At 44.6% G+C, this 19859-nt stretch overlaps 1 protein-coding gene across 3 annotated transcripts in view; it reads left to right on the top strand.

Moving 5' to 3' along the window:
• Nucleotides 1–19859, top strand: part of skd (mediator complex subunit skuld) — a 122061-nt gene that overhangs the window by 91414 nt on the left and 10788 nt on the right. For 2 of the 3 annotated variants that reach the window (XM_037433042.2, XM_037433029.2), the window contains exons 19-24: nucleotides 7717–7990; nucleotides 8166–8428; nucleotides 9462–9795; nucleotides 14923–15090; nucleotides 15426–15835; nucleotides 18899–19093. In XM_037433042.2, coding sequence (XP_037288939.1) covers nucleotides 7717–7990; nucleotides 8166–8428; nucleotides 9462–9795; nucleotides 14923–15090; nucleotides 15426–15835; nucleotides 18899–19093 — 1644 coding nt within the window. The remainder of the gene's footprint in view (nucleotides 1–7716; nucleotides 7991–8165; nucleotides 8429–9461; nucleotides 9796–14922; nucleotides 15091–15425; nucleotides 15836–18898; nucleotides 19094–19859) is intronic. The other variant, XM_037433036.2, reaches the window with a different exon arrangement.

Below are 19859 nucleotides of genomic sequence, written 5' to 3'. Positions count from 1 at the left end.
GCGGCCGCAGATGCGCTCGCGCTTCCAAGGTTGCCAAGGTGCGCGGCGCAGCTTTGACCAGTAAGAGGTCGCGCCTGCTACCACGTGACCCGCGTAGCCAATTGCCGTTCTTCGTTTTCGTTTTTTTACTTGCTCCTCGCGCTTTTATTTTCACTCGGCGAAATACGAGACCGCGACCATCGGGAAGCCGGCTTTCTCCTCTTTCCAAAGCTACCAAAATGGCGGCCCACGGTCAACAACTTGGCGCGTTTGTGCGGCGTGAACAACACCGTTTCAGGGGCTTTTTTTTCGCACTTTTCGGCGACTAGCCTCGGCAAAAACACTATTTGCGGGATTTGTAGCGCACGTTTCGCTGTAATATTTTAGAACAAGGAAGTTGAAGGTCTGAAGATTACGAAAAAAAATAAATCAGAAAATCGCATATTTTGACCAAAATCGGCACTTTACTTGCCGCGCCCCCCCTTAAGACAAGCTCTGTTGAGATGAATTCTTGTGTAAGACGAACAACGTTGGAGTGTTTTTTTTTTTGTTGTTTTCCCATAGACTCAATGCAAATAAAAAAAATCTGCTTAAGATTAACTGCATAACAGGCCTCTTCTGTTAAGACGAAATATTATAGCGACCAACAACGATGGATCTTTTCGTGCAGCGAACGCGATAGTCTTGTCGGGGGGGGGGGGGCATTCAGGTAAACAACAGAAGGAAAAACAAAATTTTTGGCACAATGACTCAAAGCAAATCAAAAGAACTTGTGACATGGAGGGGGAAAGTGCGATAAGTGGAAAAGAAAGGTCAGTGTATAAAGCTGGTATCTCCCCCACCCCTAGCCTTTAGTTGGAGAAAGGGCAAGCTTTATCAACAATGAAAGTAGCAAAAAGCGTTTGTCTGCTCGTACTTTCTTCGTGTTCTTCAGTTCCCCAACAGGAGTACAGTTGAGAACAGTTTACAAGAGGTTAGCTAGAAAGGAAAAATACAAGGAAAGGGGGTAGAAAAATTAAGCCAAATGAAAGTGAAAACGGATTGATTGATTGATATGTGGGGTTTAACGTCCCAAAACCACTATATGATTATGAGAGACGCCGTAGTGGAGGGCTCCGGAAATTTAGACCACCTGGGGTTCTTTAACGTGCACCCAAATCTGAGCACACGGGCCTACAACACTTCCGCCTCCATCGGAAATGCAGCCGCCGCAGCCGGGATACGAACCCGCGTTCTGCGGGTCAGCAGCCGAGTACCTTAGCCACTAGACCACCGCGGCGGGGCAAAAAAGTGAAAACGGAAACAAAGAAAGTCTGTACATTAAAATCGCATGAAACTGAAACCACATATGTGGCATTAGCACTGCCATCGCAGGAGTCGGATGCATTGTTATTGTCGTCACACAATGGCACCTGAGCACATGATGTGGTTTGCATTGTTTTGCATAGGGCCTGTGCGCATCGTATCTGTTCCCACTTAAGGGGAGATGAGAGTCGAAAAATCGCGTTTGTAGCAAAACTTCTCGTATTTCTGGTTTTTACTAAATTGTAACTCTCAACCATTCTTCTATCACCTGTGAAACTTTCATAACGAAAGTCGCACAGAAAAAGGCAAAATAATGTGTATAAAGGCGTCGCGGTGGGTCTAAACTTCAGGAATTTCCGCTAATATTGGCCACCTTTGAATTCCTGCTGCACCCCGTTTCAGCGCCGCCCAGCGTAGCGACCAGTTGGGAAAGTTGCGTTCGGCCTTTTTCTTACAGCTCTGACAACTGCCAGTTTCGTACGTGAGCAAGAAAATATAAAAAAGAAAGCTTTTTTTACCACGGGGTTTGAGCAGTTTTAAACGTGCGGCACTGTCAAACGCATCGCCATTGGTTACAGAGTCAGTGTCGGCATTGCGGTGACCGCCATCGGCATTTGGTCCGTCTGCTTATCTGCGCATCTACGCATATTTCCGCAATGACTAGCCCGAAAAAGTGCAACGAGAGACCACAGAAGTTTCGAACGAAGCACAAGCTCAAAAGAAAGCGGCACAAAGCCTGTCGAACAACGGCGATGAAAGAGAACCTGCCTACGTGTGCTAGGCCTGGCGGCGGCATCGACGGGTGCGCGAGGGACAGTGGCTGCGATAAAGGGATCGACAGTGCGCTTTCTTTCGTCAGTGCCTCGGAAAAAAGATCGGCTTCTTAGATTAAGACTGTGCGGTGAGGTTTGTGCGACAACAGTGTTGTGCGACACACCCTTGCTGACGGCACTTGTGGGGAGTGCGGCGTGCCAGGTTTGCAGTAATAAACAACTTGCTGTGCGGGAGCCGGCAGAAAAGCGCAAGGGACTTTCGTCGCTTCTCGAACTTCATTGTGAAAATGGTGAATGCTTAGCGACTGTACTTTCGTGCTCTTATACGTCGACCCGTGTTACGGCAAACGGCAGCAGCCGGGCGAGCCAACGGTACGGCAAGGGGGGCTCCCGAGATAGTTTCGCCGTAAATGTGCAGGCAATGGTGGCTGCACGTGCTGTTGGCATCGGGCATGAGCAACTGTCGAGATTTTGCGACTGACAGATGAGAAACTCCTTGCTCGATGCATTCAAGGGAAAACCCAAAATACGTCGCAATCCCTGAACAGCAAGATATGGCTACTTTGCCCCAAGACCAAGTTTGTCTCCCTGAACAGTTGTCAAGACTGCCGCAGCTATCGCAATCCTGTGGTTCAATAATGGTCATGCTAGTTTAGAGCACAGCCTAGAAGAGCTGAACATACTCACATCTAGGGATTTAGTTGCTTTCATCGATTTCTGTGATGCGAAGCGCTTCAAGAGGATGTCCGGGCGTTTGATAGCAGAAGCAAGGGCCCACCGTCGTCATGGAGTAAAAAGGGCACGGCTCGAAGAGTGTGCTCACAAGGACAGTGAAGGCACAACCTATGCTGCAGGACAGTTCTAATAACTTGCACTGCTTCTCAAAGTTTTCTTGAACATCATGGCCAAAGATTATGCAGTTCTGACAACTCTATGGTAAAAAAAAATGTTTCAAACTTTTAAATGCATTTTTCTCTTTCTGCAGTTTTGTGTGATCTGTGCTGCTTAGGCACGTTAGTTAGAATACTTAGAATTGTCAGAACTCTACGAAATTTTGCACATAGCATGATGAAGTCCTGTAGAGTGCAAGTATCTACTTTTATTTCCAATGCTGCTTAGTTATGTTTTTCAAAATATTACATAACATTGAAAGCCCTTGGCAACTAGGCCATGGTATATTATTCTATTTTATTATTGTATTTTCCCTTCTTACACATGAAACTTGTATAGTTCTCTGCACTCTACAGTTCCAAAGGATCATAGTGAGCTATATCTGCATGCTTTATCTCAAAATTTTATAGGTCAGAATTATTGCATAACAATGAACATCATTCCGCATTGTCTGAGCTGCAGAAATAAAACCAAACAAGCTACACATAAACAAATGCCAATTTGTGTTCAATTCAGACTCTTGTTAAAGAAAATAATTTTACGAGTAGCATCTCCCCTTATATGTAGCAACTTGTGATTCGTCATTTTTAGACTTGTGCGAATATTCGAATGCTTCGAATATTCGAACGAATAGGTGAGTAGTATTCGAATTCGCAATAAACAAATAAATGCGCACTAGTCTGCCTGTAAAGGTGGTTTCACTGCAATGTAGTAATGCAAAACCGTGAATGCACCCACTCAGGAGAAATTTGCTTTGCCGCGAAGCCCCCCTTCAGATTTAAAGGGGCCCTGCAACACTTGCTGAGCATGGTCAGAAAACACCGCCGATCGGTAGTAGAGGCTACCGAGAACACGCGAGGCAAGAATTATTGCGCAGCACGCGGCCTGAAATTCACAATAAATTTTCAAAAAGCTACAAACTGCTCTCTTCCCTCAGCAAATGACACTACAAGCTCAGAAATCACTTGTCACAGCCAAGAAAGAAAATACGGCTTCGGTCACAGTCATTGGCTGATTTGAGCATGGCGCGCTCGTCGTTATCTGACCGTTGCGTGAGGCCGTTGCTTGTCCACAAGTACGTGCACGATCGCACTGAAAGGCCTCGTATTCGAAGAAAAAGCAGAGAGAAGAGATGCTCAAGGTCGCTAGGCGCTCGTGACGTTTTTTTTCTATTCTCGTGCCATCCTTCCCTACTTAGCTTCCAGATGTTTTGACTGGTCGAGATTGGAGAATGCAATTGCAGCATGAGACAAATTTTTGGAACTCCGCTCGTACTGGACCGATTCTAGAAACTTTGCGGCGACAAACTTGTGAGGCGACAAGCATGTTTACTGGCTCCATGGATACTTGAAAAAGTGTTGCAGGGCCCCTTTCTAGGAACATGTTACCTTCAAATCAATCCATTTTATTAAGCTTGTTATGATGGTTTATATGATTTAAGTATAATAAATTTTAAAACGTTATGTATCTTACAGGTTATCACTCGGATCCTACCGAAACTACTAATCAAGGTTGTTTCGACTTCCTTTCAACGAAAAAAAAAAGGCATTTGCATAGAGCCCCTATTTCAATTCAAAAGAAATATCGTGCAGGTTAGTTGGGTTATGATAAATATTCCCTTTTTTTTATGTCATACATACTATTCGAATTCGATTCGAAATTATTCGATCAAAATCACTGTTCGCTTCAAATTCGCTTCGACTCTGAAATTTACTATTCGCACAAGCCTAGTCATTTTCATCATGAAAGTGCATAAGAAAGGAAGGTCATTTTGCACACCAAATATAGCTGCGTTGATTTTTTTTTTTTTTGTGCCCAAGGCTTGGGCACAAAAAATCGATGCTGTTGCGGATCTGCAAAGACAGCGAAAAGATTGAAGGCGCTGTAGAGAATGGGACCTTTGCATCTAAACAGATGTGGACAAGGCTTTATGAACAACTAGAAAAAGAACAACTAGAACTTTTCTGTGGTTTAAGCGTGCACAGATTTCCAATTTGCCCATAAGCGGACCAATTCTCGAGCAGAAAGCTCGAGAGATCGCCATGCAAATGGGTGTTGAGAACTTCTTCTTAATTGACGGATGGCTCAGTTGCTTCAAAACACGCCATGGCCTAGTTTTTAAAGCAATCTCAGGTGAGAGTGCTGCAGTCAACAGGGACATTTGCACCGACTGGCAACAGGGGTGGCTTAAGGAAATTTTGATGAGCTTTCAGCCATGAGACGTCTTCAACGTCGACGAGATGGGTCTTTTTATAAGGCTCTTTCATCAAAGACTCTCACCTTCAAAGGCAAAGCCAGTAGTGGAAGAAAACGCAGTAAAGATCGCATGACTGTGCTGGTGGGTGCAAACATGGCAGGAGATCAGAAGTTGAAGCTGTTGGTAATAGGAAAATCAAGGCACCCACATTGTTTTAAAGGCGTTCGACACCATCTCGTTGCGTACCATGCGAACGGAAGAGCGTTGATGACCATGGCCATTTTCGAAAACTGGCTACGGCAGGAAGACGCAAGATTTACGAGGCAAGGCAGGAAGGTTGTCTTCATCATGGATAATTGCCCAGCCCACAGTCATGTTGAAGGACTCTAAGCTATCACTCTGGAGTTCTTGCCAGCCAATGCAATGACAGTGATCCAGCCGATGGATCAAGGGGTTATTCAGAACATTAAAGGTTATTATTGCAGACAAATGCTTTATCGAATGCTGCGTTGTGCACACAGCTGGAAGTGCTACAGTATAGATTTATTGGCAGCCATCCACATTTTGGCTCATGCCTGGGAGCAAGTGAAGGCACCAACAATATACAGATGCTTTCATCATGCTGGCTTTCAAGTGCAAGAAGCAGTACCTGATCAAGAAAAAAGCCCTGCTGATGCCAACATTGAGGCAGTATTCAGTGAGGTCGTGCCCTCTGCCCATTTCACGATGCAGGACTATGAATCGGTTGATAAAATTGTTCGTACCTGACGGGAGGAGACTGTTGAGGAAATGATTGCCGAAGTGCAAGATGAGGATCAACCTTTCAGTGATGAATGTGATGACAATATTGCCAGTGCGGCGGTGCCACCAGACCGATCAGCTAAAGAGGCTGTTGAACTTTTGCAGTGCTATTTTGAGCATGAGGCTTGTCCAGAATTTCTGGCTAGTTTGTCAGGCATGGGTGCGTACCTTGTGAAAAAACAACTCAAGCTTGCCAAACAAACCACCCTTCTCTCCTTTTTTCTCCTACTCATCCTCATGAGTAAGGTGAGGTTTGTGCAATTTGAATAAAGGTTTTGATTCACTGAATAAGTGTACTTAGCTTAAATGAAACTTCTGATAAATGGAACAGTTTTATGGATCCCCTTCGAGTTCCGTTTAAGAGGAGTCGACTACACTCAAACCTCGTTATAACGAAGTTGAAGGGGAGCTACAATTATTTCATTATATCCTGTTACGTTATAAGGAGGTTTTAGTGTACTTAGATGTACTTGGCATGTCAGCATTTAATATTTGGAGGCACCTCTCATAAAACGAACTCCTGATAAGATGAACAAATGATCGAGGTCCCTTCAAGTTCGCCTTAAGTCTACTGTAGTTGGAATGAGGCTGTGCAGAGGCCAAATAGTATCAGTACATGATTTGGTGTTACCAAAGTGTTGCCAACAGCACTTTACGTGGGAAAGGCAATGATGCTATTTCCTCAAGTCTCTTCTCTTACAACTTTTGGGGAAGCCCAACTGATGTGGCAGACAAGTTATGGGTTCCAAATCTGCCTCATAGACATCAACATACAAGAACATTTGGAATTTTGGAACCTAAAAATCTTTGACATCAGATTTTTTGGACTTCGTACCCAAATTTCAGATCCGAAACTGCATTAATTGAGCCCCCATGTCTTTCACATGTACCATCTTTGTTTTATCGAGTCATTACATTTGCAATCGTAGTGGAGCCTGAAAGGCATCCTCGCTGCAATACAATAATTTGACGAGGTGAAGGATACTGCAAATTCGAAGGGGTCAGTCACTTTGAATCGAACTTTGGGTTTTTGAAAAATTCGATCGGAGTGGAGCTTAAAAGGAAGCTTTGCCGCAATACGGGGACGAAATAAGGCGAAGCCTGTCAAAGATCTGAAGAGGTCACGTTTTGTTTGACATGGACTGCATTTGTCTTTGGGAAGCTTGGGAAGCTCACCCACCACAGTGGTCCAGTGGCTAAGGCACTCACCTGCTGACCCACATTCGCGGTACTGAATCCCGGCCACGGCGGCCGCATTTTCGATGGAGGCGAAAATGCTTGCATGTGCTTAAGATTTAGGTGCATGTGTGAGAACACCAGGTGGTAGAAATTTTCGGAGCCCTCCGCTTTAGTGTCTCTCATAATCATATCGTGGTTTTGGGGGTTTATTATTATTATTATTATTATTATTATTATTATTGTGTTTGGGAAGTTCGAATAGTAAAAGTTTCACTGCCAATCGAATTGAATAACAAACAACATTAAAACAATATTTGAAATTTCAAATATTCACTCACCCATACTTATAATAGATTAGAGTCAGCAAATGAAATATGCTCAGTGAGGTTGAAGAGTGCTTTGACTTGGTCTAGTTGCAATCGCATACTGTAGAGAAACAATGCTCTAAGTAATTAACGATATGAATGATGCAGGAACACTAAGCTGGATGAAATCTGACCAGATAATTTCTCTAGACCCTAAGTCCTTGCGTGCAACTGTGCCTTCATTGTGCCAAGAGCCATTTAACTGTCGCTTGCTTCCCCTGTCCAGCAGGTGAATGAAGAAGGCCTGATGGACTACGTACAGAACCAGTGTCTGGGCATGTCCTTATCACCGTGTTCAGTGCTGCACAAGACTCTACAGCTGGGCTCTGAGCCGCCACTGCCACCTCCTGTTGGAGCACTCCCTTCACCAAGCTCCTTGGCTCTGCTTCAGGCCCTGGATGGCTGTGAGGTTGCCTCTGGGGCCCTTGAGGCTGTTGCTGCTCGACCATTAGAGGATAACCTCAGAAGCTCCTGCCTTCATCACTGGCCTTACCTGCATTGTGAGCAGACATCTCAATGTCTCATCCTGTATTAGAAGTGTTTTTATTTGCATTGCCTCGGCTTTTGGCCTTGTCCACTCAGGCATGGCGTCCCCTTTTCTTTTCTCTGTGTGGAGGTTTCTTTTTGATTGCCTGTCAGTGCTGATGCAATAAACACATTCGCACATCTTTGCAGGCCCGTTTCCCACTAGCAGCTTATTGACGATGGGACTGCTGCGTGGCCTGCAGCCCTTACTGCAAGATGCTGTACACAAAAAGCGCAACCAGGGCCTTTGGGAAGTAACGTACCGTGTAGCAGGACCCCTCACTTGGCGCCAATTTCATCGTCTTGCTGGACGAGGCACTGAAGACCAGTGTGAGCCGCAGCCAATACCATCGCTGCTGGTCGGTTATGATAGGGACTGGGTTGCCCTCTCACCTTTCGCACTTAAGTACTGGGTAAGTGTGAACGGTTGTGCTTTTCAAGTTCAGTGCAGCTTGATTCGATGAGTCTTTCACTGTTAGCCATTTCAAGGCCATCACATTTACCCATCTTTGTTTTCTAAAGGTGCGTTTACACTAGACCTCAACAAAGACACGAGGCAGACGCAGACCACCAGCCGACGAGTCGCCTGCCGATGAAGTTGCCAGACCCCATGGTCACACAAGGCCGACGACAACGACCCCTCAAAAAACAGCATTTCATCGTAGTGTAACATGATGAGCGACTGAAAACACCAGCAAATCACATCTGCAGACCTGTCGTCCGCGTGTCTTCAGGAGATCTGCCGCTGAGCGAAAATTTGCCCCATGTCTTTGCTTCAAACAACTACAAAGCTGGCAATCTTGGGAAAGTTAACAATCCCTCTCCCATGCAGCGTCTGAATAGGAGCAGGAGCAGTTTGAACACTCAAGTCTTTTCTTCGCATCGCTATTGTGTGTCTCTCCCCCCCCCCCCCTCCCCGTCCCACTAGCTTAGCGGGAAAGGGTCGATGGCACAGCAGGGAGCATGGCTGAAAATTAGGTGCAGGTGTGCAAGTTTAGACAAAAGACCCCGCCCCCCCCCCCCCCCCTTAAAGACAGCCCACAGATCAAAATCGGTGCCGTGTCTGCCTAGTGTAAACGCGCCTTAACTCTACTGCTTTGTCTTTTGTAGTGGTTATAGATGCAGGTTATTTGTGAATACATGTTACAAGGAAGTCATCTCATGAATATTCTTTGGTTAGAGTGCTGAGCATAGTCAAGAACAAAATGGCTAGAGATTTACAAGAGATCCTTGATGCATTTTAGTATCAAGGATCCCTTGTAAATCTCTAGGATCTCTTGTAAATTTTGTTCTGATCGATGACCTGCCGCTTTCCAAAGGATAATTTTACCTGACGAGACTATGTCGGCACACTCTTGCCTGCCCAAACCTTTTGATGCGTTTTAGCTGTCAACAGATTTTGTTTGTTCATCTTGGTGCTGATATTTCCTGTCATTCTAAATCCAGGACAAACTCCTGCTAGAGCCCTACTCACCGTCACGAGACATTGCCTACGTGGTGGTGATGCCAGACAGTGAAGCAGTGCTTCCAGGTGTACGAGCTTTCTTCCAAGATCTTAGCGCAACCTACCAGGCGCTGAATCTTGGCCGCCATTGCCCGCTTTCTCGAGGAGGTCTGCGTGAGGGGCTTCTTCGTGTGTCCTGCAGCATGGCTCTGCCGTCTACGAGTGAGCCGCAACAACCTCCGTCAGCTCCCGACGATGACTGGCTGGGACCGCTAGCAGAGGGACCCCTGGGACCTCGGCTAAGGCTTTTCGCCCGCGCATGCAAGCTACAGCTGGGTAAAACAACACACCTTCTCATTGAGTATACGGTCGAGCCCGCTTATAATGAACCTGAGCATGACGCGGCATCCATTCATTGTATCCCGAGGTTCATAGTAAATGAAACGCTGCTTTTTAAAAGTTGCGAGCGAGAGCACAAACTTTTTTGCCCAAAAAAGTCTGTGATGCACAAGTTTCGAGGAGTAGTATCGATAAGGACAGTCTAGAGTTTACTGTAATTACTCGAATCTAACGCACGCCTTTTTTCCGGTTAAGCGAGTTCATAAATCGCATACGCGTTAGAATCGAGTACGAAAAAAAAAAAAAATGAATACGGTCATTCTATTGCCATCGGCATTTCCAAAATGGCCGCCCCCTACGTGCGTCAGCATGGCGCGTCGGCCATTTCTGCCTATGTGTTTCCCATGTGCAGCACTTCGTACGTGTGCTGAGGAGTTCGTCATCTCGCAGTGCATTAGCATCGACGGCATGGAAGGGCCAACTCCAAAAACTTGAGTGCACCACGATGCCGCTTTTAAAAGAAAAGTCATCGCATGTGCAGAAACGGACGGAAATCGGGCCGCATTGCGGTCGTTCGGAGTTCCCGAAACGTGCGTGCGGGACTGGCGGAAACAAAAGCAGAAGATTGTAGACAGCAAAGCTTCACGCAAAGGCTTCAGTGGACCAAGCATGGTCAGTTTCCGCAAATTAAAGAGCTGCTCGGCGAGAATGTGCTTGAGCAGCGAGCAGCACAGCGACCCGTGACGACAGAACTGCTCCAAATGCGGGCTATGCAGTAAGCCTTAGAAAAAGGGCTAATGAGGAGCCAGTTCAAAGCGAGCAGGTGCTGGCTAACTAACTTTATAAAGAGGAAAGGCTTTTCCCTCCGAAGGCGAACGGGCATATGCGAAAAGTTTCCGGAGGAGTACGATGAAAAGCTTCACAGTTTTCGGAGGTTCGTTCTAAACTTGCGGAACAACGACGGCTACCTGCTTGGGCAGGTCGGGAATGCCGATCAGACGCCTCTTTACTTCGACATGCCTGGCACCACAACCGTCGAGAAGAAGGGGGCTAAGCAAGCTCGCGTGCTGACATCGGTCCACGATAAAACTACAGTGACGGCAATGCTCTGTTACACGTCAGATGGGCACAGGCTTCCCCCATACCTCATATTTAAATGGAAGACGCTCCCGAAAGGAGTTGTTTTTTAGAGTGGTGTGATCGTTCGGGCCAGCGAGAAAAATGGGTGCGCGTCGCAATTGATGTCTTTTTTTTTCCTCGTGGAAATCGGGTGCGCGTTACTGAGTAAATACTGTATTTGAAATGGCAGTGGGGTCTTGGCCGAGGCCCGTGGCATAAGCTGCGTGAGGCACTGGCTCCAAAATTTTGTCGTTCTCGCAATCCGATTCCTCCAAATCGCTCTGCCCTAATCCCTGCACAGTTCCGGGGTGTTGGCACCATCATCGGCCGTAATGAAACCATCGCAACAGATGTCCCACCCGCTTTCCCATGTCGGAGTCGACGACACACTGCCACAAATCCCCACCGGAGTGGTTTCGTTCGGAAGCTTCAGGTTCGGCATCGGGCCCGACATCGACAAAGTTGGTCTCGCGAAAACAGTTTCACGCACATGTAGCCGTCACTGCCGCTCGCGAAATATTCACCATTCCCACAGCTGAATACCGGGATGCCCGAAGCGGCAAGTTGGCTGCCAGGTTGTCAACAGCTATGAGCAAGCGCTCCGCAACGCGGCACCTAATGCGCTGATTACGCTCAAGCCAAGCGGTCACATTTTCAACGTTGTTTTGAGCGGCACAAAAAAGTGCAAGGCCTCCGGTCTGCCATCCTGACCACACACGCACACCAAGAGCGAGCAAGACTTGCACACGCGACACATGCCAGAACGCGTGGAACAGCTCTGGGCCCCTTTCTGGTCGGAAAACGAAACTAATTCGAGCCAGCGTGGCTGGGGTTGCGGAGTGGTGGAGACGGGCGAAAGGGTTGTGATCAAAAGAGGAGAGCATATTCGCGAGAGAAGGGCAAGGAGTTGCGATAGAGGGAAGAGAGGGAAGGATATGGCTGGAGGGCGACCATGAAAACCAAAGCACATGGGAAGACGGCAGGCCGGGTAGCTTGCTTGAAAGGTCTGCGAAACGAGCAACTTGCGCGTAGAAAAACTTGAGAGTGCCTGTGCGCACAGAGGTCAAAAAGCACAGCCGCCTGAATCGGCGCGCACGGCGATGTTCAAAGAATTGGCGGCCGTGGTCAAAGAATCATTTTGTTGCGCCAGCAGGTTTGTGTAGCCTGACCGACTTAGATATTTTTGATTCGTTCGATGCAAATTAACAGCCGTTTTTACGCTTCCGCACGCATGCTGAGCCGAGTGCGAAGTGAGCGGGAACAGGTCCTAAACACGAAACGAATCGCGAATTATCAGAGTCGGTAGGGTAGCCTACGCGCTTGCACTAGACGCAAACGAATGGATGCAGTCGGTGGCCGACCGTGTTGGCAAATGGTCTGGTCACTCCAGGCTGGCGATACCAACGACAGCACCAGCGATCAAAAACTGATGGGAGATGGCTGACCGGTCTTCGAAAAATCGGTGGCAGTGTGAAAACACGGATCTCGTCTGGAGATGCGTGGTGCTCAGAGTAGCGCAGGGACAAAGGACGGAGGGGTGCGTAACAAAAAGCGGTCGGGGAGAATGGCAACTAGAGGGGTGGAGAAGCAGGGCCGGCATTTAGCAATAAGAATCTATGGACACCTCGTCGACGCCTGATCGGTGGTCGAAAGGGGTTTCCCGGGAAGTAAGTAGAGCACCGACCTCGGTCGCTGAATCCGATTGGCGGCACTCCAAGCGACGTTCATTGTGTGTGTGATTTTGTGTCATTGAACCAATGTATATTTTCACGCTCACGCGGATATTTTTTGTTTTAGGCGAGTTTGTTTTAAGTGGGGCCGTTATATGTGGGCTCGACTGTATAAGTATGTGTCAGTATTGCCAGCTCCACCCAGTGAACCGATGTATATATGCTACACGTAGCCAACATAGTCATGTTACGTAGGCTTGTGTGAATATTCGAATGCTTCAAACATTCGAGCGAGTAGTAGGGCATTTGAATTCCTTCAGTTCGAATTAAATTACAATAGACTCTCATTAAACGGAACCTGAAGGGACCAGGAAAATATGTTTCATTTAATAAGAGTTTCATTTACTGAGAGATGAATAAGGCTGCAGAGTGCAAATAGGAAATCAATTGTGTTAAAGGCAGTTGTTTTGTGTAAGCAGCAGTTTCGTTTAACAGATTTCCATTTACTGAGAGTCTGCTGTCCGCAAAGAACAAATAAATAATAATAGTCCGAATGTACCGGCTGTAAAGGAGGTTTCACTGCAGTTTAGGGGTGCGGAACCATGAAAGCACCTATCAAGGAGAAGTTCGTTTTGCCGCAAAGCCCTCCTTCAAATTTAAAGGGGCCGTGCAACACTTTTTAAGCATTGTCAGAAAACGCATCCCATTAGAAGCTACCGAGGACACGCAAGCGAAATATAACGCAGCACACAGTGTGCTATTCACAATAAATTCTCAAAGTCAGCTAAAAATTGCTCTTTTGGCAAATGGCTCCACAAGCTCACAAACTGCATGTGACGTATTTTCTTTCCTCGTGCCATTCCTCCCTGCTTAGCTTCCAGTGCTTTCGTCGGGACAAGAAGAGAGAATGCACTTGCAGCGTGCGACAAATTTTCGCAACTTCGTGCACACTGCACGGATTCTAAAAAGTTTTGCGGCGGTGAATTTATGAGGCAATACGCTTCTTTATTGAGTCCATTTTATGGCTACTTGAAAAAGTGTCACACGGCCCCTTTAAATGAAAGTATTACATTCAAATCAATTCGTTTTATTATGCTTAAATGTTTGTATATGCTCTAAGTGTAATAAATTTTAAAATGTTACGTAGTTTAAGGGTTATGACTCGCATCCAGTCGAAAGTTAAATTCTGCTTTCGGCTTCCTTTGAACGAGAAAAAAAAAAAAAGAATGGCATTTGCATAGAGGCCCTATTTCAATTTTTATAAAATATTGTGCTGGATAGTATGATAGATATGCCCATTAGTTTTATATGTCATGTGTACAGTAGACTCTCAGTAAACCGAAATCTGTTGAACGGAACTACTGCTTAAACAGAACTATTGCCTTTGCAATGCTTGGTCTTGGGCTTGTATTCCGCATTCATGTTCACTTCTCAGTAAACGGAACACCTGGTAAATGGTACATATTTTCCCGCTCCCTTCAGGTTTCATTTACTGAGAGTCTACTGTACTATTCGAATGTGATTGAAAATTATTCGATCAAAATTATTATTCACGTCGAATTTGCTTCGAACCTAAAATTCATTATTCGTGCAAACCTAATGTTATGACAAGTATGTAAGTTCAAAATCAACATAATATTTCTAATGTACAACACATAAATGGTGGAAACAGTTTATAGAACGGCTGGTTTAAGCTTTACTTGGCCCCTTTGCAAATTTTGATTAAACATTGCAATTCTGACTGAAAATGCTGTGAATGATTCTTCTAAAGGAAATTTTTTCAAATCCGTTCAAGCTTGTACGTGTTAATAAACAAAACAAAAAAACTGTCCTGCCTCAAGGAAGTGAGCTTTATTGCTAAAGCTCTCTTTCTTTGTTTTGACCAGCGTCTGCAAGCTGAGTGCCGTTCTGCCTTCTCCCACCTGCTGGGGGATTGCATTATGCTCGCGTGACAACCCCCCTGCCTTTCTGTTCTTGACATCTTACTGTCTTGCTACACAGCACTTCTTCGGTGGCAGCTTTTGTGCACCTTTCATTGGATGAAAATTTGTGATCGCAAAGCATTTTCAGTGGGTGTGTCTATATCGTTTTGTCCCCGAGATTATATTTTTTTTTCCTCATACGAGAGAACTAGTTACCTTCCACCTAAATTTCAGTTGTTTGTGTTCAACATGGTCATATACTTTGCAGATGCATTTGCCTCTGACAAATCTGAACGCTCTGCTTGAAATGGCCAAACCAAGTGAGGGGCCAAATTTGACCTCAGAGTTGACTGCAGTGAAGTGCGAGGTCTGTTGAAAATAATTCTCAAATGTATTCATTGGCTGTTTGGCAGGTCCTCACCTAGCAACGCAGAGCCTAGACAGGGGTATGTTAGAAGGTCCCCCAGCCTTGAACCGGTGTGGTGCTGAAGCAAGGGCACCACTCGCCTCGCCACGGCCGCCACCAACGCCCGAGGCAGCTCAAGATGGAAATGCCACGCCACGACCGCATGATACGGCAGGTTGGTGAATGCTTTCTCATGCACCTGCCTGGCGGGCCTGTGGATGGTGGTTTTACATGGGTTTTATATGACCGTTCTCATGCTAATTTGAAGTGCTGTTTGTGCTGAGGTATCATTTATGTAAGCCTTTCCCAGCCTAGCTTATATTTCTTTAGTTTAAACTGGTTGTCTCAGTCCGTTTACCTTGACAATATTTGGGCTGCGCACATATTCAGAGTATTAAGGAATGGATTATAAAAAGAAATGTTCAGTGGCAGGCTGCATTGTTTGTGTGAAGAAGATAAGGGCTATTATTAAAACTTAGAAACCTTTCATTCTGCAATGTTGCATTTCAGAGAGTTCCCAGGAAACATCAACAGCGTCAGGAGCTGCAGGGACAGCTGCGGGGCCAGGAACTTCTGCAGGAAACCAGAGTAGCTCTACGCCATCTTCCAACCAATCTGCCTCGAGCGCAGTGCCAACCAGCACAGGCTCGGGGAGCGGTGCCAGTTTCGGTGGTGGCGCCAGCAGTGCGTCGGGGTCGACGACGGGTGGCTCATCGGGCACCAGTGCACCAGCATTTACCTCGGATGAGGGTGAAGAGGAGCAGCAGCCCCCAGCTCTGGTTGTGTACCTGGTGGAACCATTCACGCTCGGCTGCTCGGATCCTGATGTTCTGCGCTCAGCCACTCTGGGCCTGCATCGGTGCTTCTCCCAACTTCTGGAGTGTCTGCCCGAGCCTCTGCAGAGCAACACTTATGTTCAGGTATGTGAATGCAAGTAGAGTAATCGGTCTCTCCGAGATATGCTTGCCTTGTACAGCACAATGTTAGGCTTGTGCGAATATTACAATGTTCACACTTGCTTTGATTCAAATTTAAATTTTTGAAAATTTTATTAGAGTACTATTCAAAATGAATGGATGAAGTGTGTATTAATCCGCATGTATTACCCCTGTAAAGACTCTTTCACTGCAGTGGAGGATCGCTAAGCAGTGAAAGCAGCTACTCAGGCCTATTGGTTTACATTCTACTAGAGCTGTGTTAATAGCAAAATTTTGGGTGCGAAAATGATATGAATGTTGAAGTGTATACACAAATGGAGTTAAATATTTTTCTAATATTTCTTGAATATTTTTATTTTTTTAAATAGTGTGAAGTGAAGTTGTGAGGAAAAAAGTTCGAAAAGATTTTTAACCATTTTTTTATGAGATTTATGGCAATATGATAATGTTCCTTTTTGCTAGATTGATAAAGTGCTGGCGGTATGGTTTTTCACTGTTGTCTTATCAAGAATGAGGCAATGTAGAGGCCAAATTGTATTATAGTGCTCTCTCAGTGAATGGAAATCTGTTAAACTGAACAGCTGCCTCTAGCACAATTGGTTTTGTACCTGAATTCTTCAGCCCCTGCTCATCGTCTCAGTAACAGAACTCCTGTTAAATAAAACACGTTTTTTGATCCCTTCACGTTCCGTTTAATGAGAGTCTACTGCAGTACATGATTATGCGAGTAAATATGGTAGCTCAGCTAGTATCCATGGACAAAAAAGAGTGCAGCATAGAAGTGCGAATGCATTATTTGCTTATAACCATGTTTAATTGAACATTATGCACATTTAATTTTTGAGAGTTTAAAATAACTATGCACCTGAATGATACGTTATGAGGTTTTAAACTATGACACGCCATGACACGCCCCTTAGTTGAGCATCAGGTGGGAAAAAAAAAATCAGTATCCTCTCTCATGGGATGCAAAATTCGTTTCACCGGCTATTCTTCTCCTGCTGTGATCGTTGGGTAAACTGAAACCACATTTGTGACGTCGTCAACCGCCATTAGAGGTGTCAAACAGCGTTATTACCATCTCGGAATGGTGAGCACATTGTGTTGCAAGTTCACGAAGGTTCATTTAGTTCAGAACTGGAATTGGTGGTTTGTACAAACTAGGGCTGTGCGAATATTGAAAATTTCTAATACATTTGGTCTAGTGCTTCCTGTTCGGTTCAAACCAGAATTTTACTATTCGAACTATTCAAACTTCCCGAAGACCAATACAGTTGAACCCCTTTATAAGAGACCAGTGATATAAGAGATAAATGGATAGAAGAGACACCAGTGTACCTACAGTAAAATATGGGTTGATAAAAAAAATTGATGCAAGGTACCCTGCTTATAAGAATAGCTGCCCAGAGCGTGCCTCTTATAAAGGGGCTTTAACTTTACAATTATTGTCCAATTGGTAGTCATCACTTCAGATTTTTAGGAGGCTTCATCCCATCACACTTGTATTACGGCAACGCTACGTTTTAGGCTCTGCTGGGGTCGCAAATGTATTGACTCAAGAAAACGCTGGTTCCAACATGGAGTTGATAGATGTGGCACAGGCGGGGCTTTAATAACGCTGTTTTTGTCCTGAAATTCGGCCAGAAGTACGAAAAATCGAGCGCAGAATAATTTTTGCGTCCAAAATTTCAGATGTTTTATATGTTGACATCTACGAGGCAGATAGGAACTCCAGACTCGAAGGGCACACTCTTGTCTGCTACATCATTTGGGCTTCCACAAGAGTTTAAGCAGGTTATCACTTTCATTCTACCAAAAGTCCTATCCTGCTACTATTCAATTGTTTCCACATGCTTTGAACCAAGAACAATGGCATTTAGATATGCCTTGTTTCAGTTTTAAAAAATTATTGTGCAGGTTATTTGGGTCATAACAAACATTTTTCTTTTTCTTCATAATATGAAATTTGTATTATTCCAGTTTGATTAAAAATTATTCAGCTAGTCACCATATGCTTTGAACCTAAAATTGACTATTCACACCAGCCTTAGCTTTTTTTCATAATTTACATGCACTTTATTAAAGCAGTCCTGCCCTTAAGGTAAGGTACAGGGATGAACGGCATTGATAATTTAGTTGCGTTAAGATGCTTATCATTTATAGTTTATCGCAAAGAGGTATTGGTGCATTCTTTGTAGCAGAATAAATTTCACTTTGGCAGGATGAGAAGTGCCTGCCTCTTTTTTTTTCCTGTGGTTGTCAACACTGCGTGCACGTTACATTCCATGAAGTACGGTGTAAGCAGATGCTGACCTTTGCACTTTCACGCTGCTTTCTGGCCAATCTCTGCATGCTGATCGAGCTACCTTCTCTAAAATAGCATTGGGATGCAGTGGTAGCTGTCAACCTTCCTGGTGGATTGAAGTTTGTGAGAAGATTCGGGTTTATGTGCAACAGCGATATTTTTAGCGAATGAAACTGTTACAGTTAAGCCCTTCTATAAGAGGCATGCTCTGGGCAGCAATTCTTGTCTCCTATATGAGATGTAAGCAGGGTACCTTGTATGCATTTTCTTAACCATATTTTTTCTGTGGGCACACCTGTGTCACTTATGCCCATTTGTCTTGTATATCAGTTTCTCTTATAAAGGGTTTCGACTGTATATTTATTTCCTAAAAGTATGAATATTGCGAATAGTAAAAATCTTGTTCGAATTGAATCGAATAGCAAGCACTGTTCTAAAAACATATGCATACACCTAGTTTTTAATTTGTTTTTTCTTCAGAGGTTTCGCCTGAACTTAACCAAGTTGTCAAAGTGCACGTTGCCGCATGACCAGGGGATATGTGAGGTTTCTCTGGAGACTACTTAATTTTCACTTAAGTGCATTTTTACCAAGTTTATAGCCTATATCTAAGGCTTTACCTGTACTGTCTTCGGTACCCTTGTGCGCATTTAATGAAGTGTGAATCGCATACTCTGTACTTCAAGCACATAACCAGTATGCAGTTGTGTGTGTGTTCTAAAAGAAAAATATTATTTCAGATTCTGAGCTTGGACTCGATCTTGGGAGGCGCTGGCAACACGTTAGAAGGTGTTCGACGACAAGATCAATTGCGGTCACACGCCCTCTCCATGTTTTATCAGTGTGCACGGCTTATCACGCATCAGTCCAACGTCAAATCTCTCACAGGATTTGGTCCAGCAGCTGCACAGGATGAATTTTTGAAGTCCCGACTGGTGAGACTTTATTTCAAAATGTTTTTGAATGGTTATGGAGTGACAGAAAATTTGGTTGATTCAAGCAATGAAAGGAAAAGTTATCATGAATGCCCACATTTCTCTTGAAATTGGGTGTTTCAGCTGCACTGATTCTTGCATGCTATGCATGCAGTGCCGTTATGTGTCCAAAAGTACAAATGGGCAATGCAGATTGTGGAGAGACATAAGTTGTTAGGTTGTGGAATTAGTTAATTTTGAAAACGTATTGAATATAAATTGAATAGTGGTGACACCAGATCAAATACAAATAGAATGATATACGAATAGTTTTCTAATAGTAACGTAAGCATCTTCAAAACAGCCTTGTAATTCTATAACATTTTCCTAAAACTTCGCGGAAGTAAAAACAAAATTTGATGTCTTGCGACCAAATAAAGTTTTTCATTCCATTCCATGTCTTGCGACCAAACTTGGGGTGTTCCTATTATGCGAGTAAATACGGTACTCCTTTTACTACAGACTGAAATTTTCTTCACTCTGGAGGTCTGTTGTAATGAGGTTGTACTATACCTTTGATGGTCCCATATCAGTTTGGGCAACACATTTCTTGGTAATTGAACAGTTGAAACATGAAAAGTGACCTTTTTTCTTGCAATGTTTCACTTCTTTGAGGTTTTGTCAATGGTGCTGATTATTCTAAAAAATGTTGGGTATTTTGAATCCACACTATTCGATTAGCTAATCTTAGTTAGGGATGTCGTACAACAGTTACATATACCCATGT

The sequence above is a fragment of the Rhipicephalus microplus genome, chromosome 3 (assembly GCF_043290135.1).
Source record: "Rhipicephalus microplus isolate Deutch F79 chromosome 3, USDA_Rmic, whole genome shotgun sequence".
Lineage (NCBI taxonomy): Eukaryota > Metazoa > Arthropoda > Arachnida > Ixodida > Ixodidae > Rhipicephalus > Rhipicephalus microplus.
The sequence above is the reverse complement of the archived record's forward strand: the minus strand, read 5'-3'. Positions and strand labels throughout refer to the sequence as shown.